Raw genomic sequence first — 11,646 nt, forward strand, 5'->3', positions numbered from 1 at the left:
CTGCCAGGGACGGCGACTCCACCACCTCCCTGGGCAGGCCATTCCAGTGCCTGACCACTCTTTGGGAGAAAAAGTTTTTCCTCACGTCCAATCTAAACCTCCTCTGGTACAACTTGTGGCCATTTCCTTGGGTCCTGCTTGTTGCCTGGGAGAAGAGGCCAAACCCCTGCTCATCACAACCTGCCTTCAGGAAGCTATAGAGTGCAATGAGATCTCCCCTGGGCCTCCTCTTCTCCAGACTAAAGAATCTCAACTCTCTCAGCCTCTCCTCATAAGACTTGTGCTCCAGACCCCTCACCAGCTTTGTTGCCAAAAAAACAAATGTTCCAGGGCTTCAATGTCTTTCTTGTAGTGAGGGGCCCAAAACTGAACACAGTACTCTAGGTGCAGCCTCACTAGCGCCGAATACAGGGGGATGATTACCTCCCTGCTCCTGCTGGCCACACTATTTCTAATGCAGGCCAGGATGCCGTTGGCCCTCTTGGCCACCTGGCACACTGTCGGCTCGTGTTCAGCTGAGCATCAACCAACACCCCCAGGTCCCTTTCCTCTTCACAGTCCTCCAGCCACTCAGCTCCGAGCCTATAGTGCTGCATGGGGTTATTATGGCCAAAGTGCAGGACTTTGGCACTTAGAATAGAATCATAGAATCATAGAATGGTTAGGGTTGGAAGGGACCTTCAAAGGTCATCTAGTCCAACCCCCCTGCAAGGAGCAGGGACATCCCTGACTAGATCAGGTTGCTCAGAGCCTCATCCAGCCTGGCCTTGAACATTTCCAGAGATGGGGCCTCCACCACCTCTCTGGGCAACCTGTTCCAGTGTTCTATAACTCGCATCGTAAAAAAATTTTTCCTAATTTCTAATCTAAATCTACCCCCCTGTATTTTAAAACCATTACCCCTCGTCCTATCACAACAGGCCCTACTAAACAGCCTTTCCCCATCTTTCTTGTAGGCCCCCTTGAGGTACTGGAAGACCACTATCGGTCAGCGAACTTGCTGAGGGTGCACTCTATCCCACTGTCCATGTCGCCCACAAAGATGCTGAACAGGGCCGGGCCCAGCATGGACCCCTGAGGGACGACACTCGTGACCGGTCTCCACATGGACACTGAGCCATTGACCACCACTCTCTGAGTGCGACCATCCAGCCAACTCCTTATCCACCGAGTGGTTCGTCCATCAAACCCATGTCTCTCTAGTTTAGAGAGAAGGATCTCATGCGGGACAGTGTCAAAAGCTTTGCAAAAAAAGCCTTGTAATTCCATCCAGACCCAAAAGTAATAAAAATGTAGGCTAAGAAAACACTAATTCCAGTCAGAGTGTACAGGAAAAGAATGGTTATTTACGTGCATATGAGGTGGATGACAACAACCTCTCCAAGGCTTTTCCTTGTTTGGTTATCCCCTGGGGTGTTTCACTAGTCTCAACTCTGAAAAGGTTTTTAAGGAGTGAGGAGAAGGGAGGAACATTCTCCACTTAAGAGAGTGGAAAAGAAGAGTTGGTATATTCAATTGGCTTTAAAAAAAAAGGAAAGTATGGCAATTGGGGAGGAGGATCTTTGCCAAACAAGGAGGTCTAGTTCTTTTTTTTTTTTAATGAGAAAATGAAGCTTTTAAAGAAAATAAAGATGGATACAAAACCTTGAGAAGTGAAATGTTTTTTATTTGAATTTCAATCTTCCTGTGGTTTCAGGTAAGAAACAGTGTTGGTCTGAAAGGCTTATTGATTGACAGAGAAACAGGACACACTTCCAACGTTTTCAGTTGTCAGAGATTGGAAAACTGGCTAAAAACTACAGGTTTGAATTAATAAGAGTTTAAAGGAAAAATTAAAATTAGATCTGTAGAAAGAAATGCGTAAGACTACGATATGCTATCGTAGATGGTCTGGATATAAGCAATTGGATGGGTGTCCTTATATGTCCTTCACTGTTACAGTGTCTGGTCACCTCTCTATGGTGTCTAAATGTGGTGAGCAACATGAAAAAGGAGATGCTGTCTACATGACAGAAGCTGACTTCTGAGATATTATCTAAACTCCTGCTATTTTCAATGGAAAGAAATAGATCATTTCCTTAGATTATTTAGCTCACAGAAAGTAGATGGATAAAATGTGTTGGATGAATTACAGTCCAAAGCGCTTACTTCCCTCTGCAGACTATAAGAAGAGTCTGAGGTGAGTGCCTTAGATGCAGATGTTCCAAGTTAGGTGGCATTAATCCCACTGAAGATAGTTCGGAGAGATGCTGCTAAATTGGAGTGCTAGATCTGGGAAGACAGTCGGGGAAAAACAAACCACACCAAAGTTGTATTTGTAATAGCGATGTGTTCTGGGAACCCTGGGGCTGAAAATTGTCCCTCCTAGTCTGTGAAGGGTCATGGTTGGGATTTTTGTTGCTAGGTGCATGGGCTTGAAAAATGCACCCCATTAATGCATTGCCTATATCTCTCTCAGCCCCATGCACATCTGGATAAAAACAGACCTGACAAGAAGCGTCTATACAGAAGAAAAAAAAAAAAGATGTACATTTTCTGTTCAGTTCCTCTGCTGGTATAACCTTAAGCACAGTAGTGTGTCTCATTTTGGCCACTGAGGTTTGTTTGTTGGGGTTCTTTTAAAGTTTTTTTGTACTAAACAAATTCAGAAAAGATCAGCAAAGGCCTCAAGAGTTTTGGAAAATTGGATTGGTACGGAAATCTAGAGAATGAGGTGATTCAGTACACATGAGAGGAAAATCAAAAAGAGCAGTATGACAAGCAGTAGAATTTATCTAAACTGTATTTTTCTGATTAAGGGTCTGGCAACTAAACTCTCTCTGAGTTCTCAGTGGCGAGAGATAGATACCTTCACAAGATGGTTCATCCTGTTTGTTTCAGGGTAAATTAAACTCTTTAAGTCTAGAATCCTTCATTCTACCCATTGACAAGCCTGAAGGGTGAGACAACTGGAAGGTGCTTTTGTGTATTTTTGAAATGTTTTGGCAGAGTGAACATATGCTGAGGGTGGTATAGATGTTCTTCATGCTTATTTTCATTGGTGGAAGTTGGATTCTTTTGCAGACTCCTTCCAATAAGAAAAATGCTACATATTTATATAGAGCAAATATAGAATATGTATCAATACATATTAGCAATGGAAATATTACTGTTTTAATATTGGAGCAATTAGAACAAATACTTATTTTTTTTTCACAACAGAAAAGAATACGGCAAAACTCATGATGGCATCTAATGAAAGAAGTTGATTTTTAATTTGCTTGTATAGACTGGAAATAAATTAGGAAGTACCCTTTTGCCGGAGAAGAAACACTGACATGACTTCGGTTTTAAGTGCTCTTCTCAGTACATGGAGTAATAAGTAATGTGACTCCTAGTATGCAAGAAATCTTTATAGAACTCAGGTGAAGAGTGTGAAGAACTGTGAAGAAACTTCCATTACTTGGGTCTACTGTCAAGATCTTCGTTGGTGCTAACATTTCCTGTCTTGTCACTAGAACCAAAGCTATGACAAAGCAAGAGTGGAAAAACAAAACAGTTGTTACAGAGTTCATCCTCCTGGGATTTGGGAATGGCCCTGAACTGGATTCACTTATCTTCCTGGTGTTTCTGTTGATCTACATTGTGACCATCACTGGAAACATCTTCATCATCATGCTGATGGTTGCTGATCGGCCCCTTCACACCCCAATGTACTTCTTCCTGGGCAATTTGGCCTGCTTGGAAATCTGCTACAGCTCAAGTATCTTGCCAAGGATGTTGCTTAGCTATCTGAGTGGAGACAGAAGTATTTCAGTCAAAGGATGTTTTACACAATACTATTTCTTTGCTTGCTTGGCAGCTGCAGAGTGCTATCTCCTTGCAGCGATGTCCTATGATAGGTACCTAGCAGTGTGCAAACCCCTGCACTATCCATCCCGTATGAACAGCAAGCTCTGTCTCCAGCTGGGTGCTGCATCTTGGATAAGTGGCTTTCTGTCTAATTCTATACTAACATTCCTGATCTCAAATTTAGATTTCTGTGGGCCTAATGAAATTGAACACTTCTTCTGTGACTCGTTCCCAATAATAAAACTCTCCTGTAGTGACACTCATGTGGCAGGACTTGTCACTTCTGTTGTGGCAGGTGTCTGCTCACTCCCTCCATTTCTATTGACCTTCTCGTCCTATATCTACATCATTATCACGGTCGTGAGAATTCCTTCTACCACTGGAAGGAAAAAGGCCTTTTCCACTTGCTCCTCACATCTTATTGTGGTGATACTTTTTTACTGGTCAATATTATTTGTTTATGTACTTCCTCATCATGATACCCAAATATCTCCAAACAAAATCTTCTCTGTTTTTTACACCATTCTCACTCCCTTGGTCAATCCTCTTATCTACAGTCTGAGAAACAAAGAAGTAAAGGAAGCTCTGCGAAAACAGAAAAATAAATTTCTGGCTTTCCTAGGGTTACTTTCTGTTAAAAAAAAAAAAGGAGTAATAATCCTTAACGAGTTACAGGTTCAGACACAGCTGCATGTCATGTGAATATAGTCAATTCGAATAACTTGGGAATACATAGTTGTGCATCTTGTGCAGAGGAAAAAAGTAGGTAAATAATCTTGCTATCAGTTGGAGACAGAATATTAATGTATAGTGAATACTGTAAAGTAAGCAAAATAAATCTATGAATGTCATTGTATATATATTATTGCACAAGATATCGTCTCGCCTGCCTACATGCTTTCTTTTTCCTCACTACAGCCGAAATTCAGAATAAGGTGCAACTTAATTTATAGTGTCTTGATTGTTCCTTTATTAATGTTATGTTCTGGATTATTCTTAGTTTTTACATCTATGGTGTAGATGTCTACATCCAAAATGGTTACCTGGACTCCCTTGACTGCAAATGAAAAGAGTGAGAGATATTTGCTTGAATGTAGTTAATCTGGTCTATTTTGAATGTCTTTCAATGATTTTCCTTAATACAAGCCAAACTCTAGAAGAGCTCAGTTCAATATACTGAAGAACTTCTAGCTCATACAGAAGAACACACAATGTAGACATCCACTATAAAATTAATTAAATACTATCCCTATTTGGACTGACAATTAAAACCTTAAAGTAAAAGCAAAACTCCCACAACAGCATTGCAACAACTTCCAAAGATGAATGCCCATTCTGTTGGCATTCGATGGAGAGGAGCGGATAAAAACGGAAAGGACGATGTTTACCAACCTGAAATTAGTTCATTTTGAGTGTGTAGTTTTTCTTCTCCTTGATAACAATTTGGAAACAGGAAGAGCTGCTTAGGTTGTGGAACTGTGATTGCTATGTGTGTTCTTATATTTAACATGGTTAAAAAAAAATTTAAATAGTGATTAGCAAAGCTTCACATTTCACTAAAGTGCTTAACACTGCAATGAGCAGTGAAGAAGAAGTAGCATAGGAGTGGGGTGGCCATCACGGTAAGGAAATATATGTTTTGAGAGCAGGGAGCAGAGAAAGAAACGACTAATGGGAAACATCTCTAGGAGGAGGGAATGACTGGAGAGAGGATTAGCAAAAATAGGAAGGAGTAGGTGCCACTAGCCACACAAAGCTGTATGAGACAAGTAAAACTTTCTTATGCTTTGGCTAAGTTTAGACAACTAATTAGAGCTCAGAACTTAAGAATACACGTCTATCTGTCCCACAGCAGGTAACTACAATGGGGCAAATTAACCAGCCCCAGAAATGTCTATGTTGCTTTGTTTACCATAATGGATATCAATGAACACTTAGACATCTGCCATACAAACTCTGCATGTCTGTTAGTCATCTCGTTTCCCAACATACTCACTAAATGGAAAAAGGCATTTCTACACTGTGACTTGACTTTTCAGGCTGTGGTGAATTATGCCTTAGGAGATCTCTAGACTCACCTCATCCTCAAAGTAATGGAGCTGTGGCTTGTGACAGACTTGGCACAACACAACATCTGGCTGATACCCCACTGAATGGAGGTTGGCCATCAAGTCAGTCAATACAATCCAACCAGCAGTCCAAAGCAGAGATGTGCTACAAGGCAGGAACATCTTGATAGGATAGGCAACTCCCTAACTGTCATCTCAGGACACAAGAAAAGGAAAGGGCTTAGCCAAAGATTTGTGTACCACCAATGTGGCATAAGACCAGCCCCCAGGAGGTCCACTCCACTTACTTGCATCCATTGGAAATGGGCTGTGGAAGTGAAGAGGGAGGAAGAGAGGCAGTCAGAAACCCACCACAAGGCCAAACAGGCTCTGTGCCGGGGAAGCACATGCGTGAGAGCCTCAGCTTCTCCTGCAAAAGGAGGAGTGAAATTGCAGCGCTGTCAGGGTGTCCTCCTTTTGCACCCAAGTCTCTCTCCATGGAGCTGGCATGAATACGCTGATGCAGTTTGAGGTGGATACTCGCGCAGGATGTGCTGAGTAGCCCAGGTCCCAGGCTTTATGTTCTTTTTGTTGTTGGGTTTTTTGTTTTTTATTAAATCTCCCAAGTGCCAGCAGTTTTGCAAACCAGGCCCCCAAATTTGTGAGAAACATATGCAAAAATATACCCATCTTCATTCTTTTATGTTCCACACGGGGCACTTGCCTGTTTTCCTAAAATCTTATGCACAGGTGTTTGGATCCAACAGGTCAATGGCAGCTCCTATCAGCCTGGCCCAAAAATAGAAGATCCCGGATGGGCTTTTTCTCTGTTCAGCTTTCAGCAACGCGATGGGGGAATTCTCCAGTCCCCGGGAGAGGTCAGAGCTCCTACTGCAGATGGGACAGCCGTGCACCGCCGAGCGTTCATTCGTCTTCCCGCTTTGGGGACAGCAGGGCTGTTACCGGCACCTCGCGGGGGATGTGGGTGCTGCTGGGATGAGGCTGCTAGACCAGCGGCAGCATCCCTGAGGGTTGGGGTGGGAGCTGAGCCCCCCATGGCAGCATCCCCCAGAGCTGGGGCGGGGAACACGGATGGGAATGTGTAGAGAGATGCAAAAAAAACGTATCTTCAGAGGAGCAGAGTGGCGCAGCGGAAGCGTGCTGGGCCCATAACCCAGAGGTCGATGGATCGAAACCATCCTCTGCTAAGCGGTTTCTTTTCGTTTTTTCTCTTTTCCTCCTTCTCTCTCGTCTCTTTCCTGTCCCGGTTCCCGCCGCACCTTTTCCCGAAGCGGAGGAGCCGACGGGAGAGTTGGCTGCGGCGTGAAAAAAACTCGCAGGGCGGCCGGTTAGCTCAGTCGGTTAGAGCGTGGTGCTAATAACGCCAAGGTCGCGGGTTCGATCCCCGTACGGGCCAAGCGCAACTTTTTCCATTCTCATGGGTTTTTTTTTTCCTTTTTCTTCAGGCCTTCCGTTTTGTCTCGCCTAGCGCCAGGCAGCGATCGCGCATGGGTCCGCAGGGTTCTCCTCGGGACCGCGCAACCCACGGCGTGTGGGGAAGAGGGGCCAAAAATATAAAACACCCCGGAGGAGATGGAGGGGGGCAAAAAAATAAACAAACAACAACAAAAAAAAAAAAGTTAGCAGAGGATGGTTTCGATCCATCGACCTCTGGGTTATGGGCCCAGCACGCTTCCGCTGCGCCACTCTGCTGACTGTAAAACGCTCTCCGCCCGGGCTCCTTAGAGGCACCTGTAAGTGCGTTCGTCACCTGCGTTCTGATTTGTCTTTGCAGGGGTCCTGTTGGCAACCCCCAAACCCAAGGAATGGTCCCCAAGGAGAGCTTGCCTCTCTAGTCCCTCCCCAAGCTTTCCCCACTTATTCATCTGTAGGTTCTCGTTGACATTCGAGAACGACAAACCTCACTGCATGCCACAATGACCAGCTGGAGGGCATGGAGCTCTGCTCGGGGATGGGTGAGGAGCCCACCCAGAGCTTATGGGTCAGGATTCGGGGGACAGATAGGAGCAGCCTCATGCTCACAAGCTCTGGTCCTCATGGAGGACTACCCCAACATCTGTTGGAGGGACAACACACCAGGGCACAGGCAATCCAGGAGGTTCCTTCTCCAAGTGCTAGAGGAGCCAATTAGGAAAGGTGCTATGCTGGACCTTGTTCTCATCAACAAGGAGGGGCTGATGGGGAATATGGAGCTCAGTGACCATGAACTGGTGGAGTTCAAGCTCCTTAGGGCAGAGAGGAGGGGGCAGAGCAAGATCACTACCCTGGACTTCAGGAGAGCAGACTTTGGTCTCTTCAGGGATCTGCTTGGCAGAGTACCATGGGACAAAACCCTTGGGAGAAGAGGGCCCCAAGAAAGCTGGTCAATCATCAAGGAGCACCTTGTCCAAACTCAGGAGCATTGCATCCCAACAAAGAGGAAGTCAGCCAAAAATGCCAGGAGGCCTGCATGGATGAATAAGGAGGTCCTGGACCAACTGAAAAACAAAAGGGAAGCCTGCAGAACATGGAAGCAAGGACAGGCAGCTTGGGGGGAACACAGAGACACTGTCCGAACAGCCAGGGGTCAGGCTAGGAAAGCCAAAGCCCTGGCAGAATTAAATCAGGCCAGGGAAACCAAGGGCAACAAGAAAAGCTTATTTAGGTATGTCGGGGATAAAAGCAAGACCAGGGAAAATGTGGGCCCTCTCTGGAAGGAAGTGGGAGACCTGACTACCTGGGACATGGAAAAGGCTGAGGTACTCAATGACGTTTTTGCCTTGGTCTTCAACGGCAAGGGCTCAAGCCACAGTGCCCAAGTCACAGAAGGCAGAGACTGAGAGAATGAACCACCACCCACTGTAGCAGAAGATCAGGTTCAAGACAATTGAAGGAACTTGAATGTGCACAAGTCCATGCAAAACCTCATGAAGTTCAACAAGGCCAAATGCAAGGTCCTGCATATGGGTCAGGGCAATCCCAAGCACAAATAAAGGCTGGGCAGAGAATGGATTGTGAGCAACTCTGCAGAGAAGGACTTCAGGATGTTGGCTGATGAGAAGTTCAACATGAGCTGGCAATGTGCGCTTGCAGCCCAGAAAGCCAACCGCATCCTGGGCTGCATCAAAAGAACAGTGGCCAGCAGGTCGAGGGAGGTGATTCTGCCCCTCTGCTCCGCTCTTGTGAGACCCCACCTGGAGTACTGCATCCAGCTCTGGAGCCACCAACATAAGAAGGACATGGAGCTGTTGGAGCAAGTCCAGAGGCATGGAGCACCTCTTCTATGAGGACAGGCTGAGAGTTGGGGCTGTTCAGCCTGAAGAAGAGGAGGCTCTACTGAAACCTTATAGCGGCCTTCAAGTACCTAATGGGGGCTGATAAGAAAGATGCGGAGAAATTCTTTAGCAGGGCCTGTTGTGATAGGATGAGGGGTAATGGTTTTAAAATAGAGGGAGGTAGATTCAGAGTAGACAGCAGGAATATTTTTTTTTTCAGTGAGGGTAGTGAAGCACTGGCCCAGGTTGCCCAGAGAGGTGGTGGATGCCCCATCCCTGGAAACGTTCAAGGCCAGGTTGGACGGGACTCTGAGCAACCTGATCTGGTTGGAGATGTCCCTGCTTCTTGCAGGGGGGAGTTGGACTGGATTAAAGACCCTTTAAAGGTCCCTTCTGTCCTGGTCTGGCTGGAATAGTTAATTGTCATCTGAGCTGGGAGAGGAACTGGAGCTGGCAGCCCCTGTGGCTGGGGGACACAGCTGGGATAGGTTACTAACTAGCCAACAGCTGGGACAGTTTACCCAAATTAGCCCAAGGGCTAGTCCATACTTTGTGACATCATGTTATGCTCAGTATATAAGCGAGGAGGGTGCTGAGGGGGGGGTCCCCGCTGTTTGGGAGGAAGCTGGGCATCTGGAGCCACGTGAGCTGTTGTGTTGTAAGTTGCATGCTTAAGTAATTTCTGTTATTGGATTTTGTTTGTTTTCTATTTGTTTTATTTCTTCTGTTGTTCTCTTAAACATTTTTTTATTTCAACCCATGAGTTTTGCCTTCTTTTCTTTACCAATTCTCCTCCCTGTGCCACTGGAGGGTGGGGGGAGTGACCGAGAGACTGCATAGCTTGGTCCTGAGCGGGGCTAAACTACGCTGCCTTCCAACCCAAACTATTCTGATTCTGCAGCCAAGGGCACCCATGTAGGCAGTGAAGAATTGTCAAACAACAGCTTTGCATAGAAACACAGTGACTGGTCACTGTGCAACACCTGCATCTGATTAAGCAGTGTGACAAATGGGATCTAGCAGAATACAAAATATACCGTCACCGTCATCGCTGTCACAGCTTGCCGTGGTGGAGGGGGACCCCGGCCACTGGTCATCTGGAGCTCAGCGCTGCTCACGCCAACGAGCCTCTGGGGAGAGGTTTCCCTTCCTCCACTGTGTGTGTGTGCGTGTATGTCTCTCTCCTCCTTTTTTTTTTTTTTTGTTTTTGCCAGTAATAAATATTTATCATTAGAGTCAAAGTATGCCAGCAGCTACAGATGCTGTTAGCAGTTCTTTGTGCCTGTGAGCCTGTACCAGCATCCTCTGTGTATCACCTAAGGGTGCTCTGCGAGGCGCTGCCAAATCCCACAGTCTGCAATGGCTAAGGGTGCCGTGGGTCCATGTTCCCAGCTTCAGCCAGGAGCAAGCCTGAGCTTGTCTCCCCAGGAGGCACATACACCCCGAATTGGCAGGTGGGTAGTCAGACAGACGATACACAGCCCCCTTCATATCCTTATCCCTCTATTTTCCCACATTTGTGGCTTATCAAACCACCCTGATGCCTCTTTTTCCCCAGCTTTGGTTCCACCCCCAAACATCCCACAGTAAGTCTCACAGAATCCCAAAATGCTCTTTCCTTGTGTCCCCCACCCACAGGCAGTCACCTCCCTCACTCCGAGAGGTGATCTGACCGCATCAGCCATTGTGATGGGTGCCACCTCTGGGCCCATGGATGGCACTGGAAGCAGCCAGGTGTAAGAGGCGGTCACCAGGGTGGGAGGGAATATCTATACACTAATCTGCAATATTGTTCAAGAGGAATCTACAAGGTAGGATTATCTGAGCATCACTAATACTGTGCACAAAAACCTGTGCAAAAGAACATTGTACTCTCCAGCATTTTTTCCTCTTGGTCAGGAAGAGATTTTAGCACCTGTTGAATCAGGTTCATGAGATCTCCTTGAGTCTAGGAAACATCATCTATCCCCCAGAAAGGATGGGGGCACTTTCTGCTAATTAGGGAAATGGATTTCAGTGCCAGCTCTTGAGCTACCAGGGCTACAGCAGGCACAGCCACTGCCTGGGTGATGAACAGCAACGCTTAAGCTCTAAGAAATCCACTTACCCTTTTTAGCCACTTGCATGTATCGCACACTAGGTGATGAAGCTACTCTCTTCCTTATCCATCATAATCTCCTCATTTAACCCAGCTCATTAGGCACAGGTTCTGTAACACTTTATAAAGAATAATCACATTAGCATCACTAGGAAGGCCAAATGCTGTGTGACTGTGCTATGTGATAAGTCAAACTGGTTTTGAGAAACCCACGTAAGCATTCACGTGAAGGAACGGGGCAACCACCAGCTAAGGTACAAGAACACATCCTCCCCAGACAGTCAAGTTTCCAGTGCAAGCTACCATCAGTGCAGGGCTCAGCGATACCAATAGAGGACCTACCTCATAACTCAGCCAACCAGACTTTCCGCTGTTACAACTAGCAGGAACATAT

The 11,646-nt window shown here is 46.1% G+C and overlaps 1 protein-coding gene and 3 non-coding genes across 4 annotated transcripts; 3 read left to right on the forward strand and 1 right to left on the reverse strand.

The window, feature by feature from the left end:
• The first annotated feature begins 3,507 nt into the window (after nucleotides 1–3,507).
• Nucleotides 3,508–4,533, forward strand: LOC104474796 (olfactory receptor 5AP2). Its single transcript, XM_010119920.1, has one exon. The coding sequence runs from the start codon at nucleotides 3,508–3,510 to the stop codon at nucleotides 4,531–4,533; it is 1,026 nt and encodes a 341-aa protein (XP_010118222.1).
• Nucleotides 4,534–7,015: 2,482 nt separating this feature from the next.
• On the forward strand, nucleotides 7,016–7,087 carry TRNAM-CAU (transfer RNA methionine (anticodon CAU)). The gene has a single exon. It is a non-coding gene; the product is annotated as a tRNA-Met (tRNA).
• A 135-nt stretch (nucleotides 7,088–7,222) lies between these two features.
• Nucleotides 7,223–7,296, forward strand: TRNAI-AAU (transfer RNA isoleucine (anticodon AAU)). Its single transcript has one exon. It is a non-coding gene; the product is annotated as a tRNA-Ile (tRNA).
• A 224-nt stretch (nucleotides 7,297–7,520) lies between these two features.
• Nucleotides 7,521–7,592, reverse strand: TRNAM-CAU (transfer RNA methionine (anticodon CAU)). Its single transcript has one exon. It is a non-coding gene; the product is annotated as a tRNA-Met (tRNA).
• Nucleotides 7,593–11,646: the final 4,054 nt, after the last annotated feature.

The sequence above is a fragment of the Chlamydotis macqueenii genome, chromosome 12 (genome assembly GCF_036417535.1).
Source record: "Chlamydotis macqueenii isolate bChlMac1 chromosome 12, bChlMac1.mat, whole genome shotgun sequence".
In the NCBI taxonomy this organism is placed as follows: Eukaryota; Metazoa; Chordata; class Aves; order Otidiformes; family Otididae; genus Chlamydotis; species Chlamydotis macqueenii.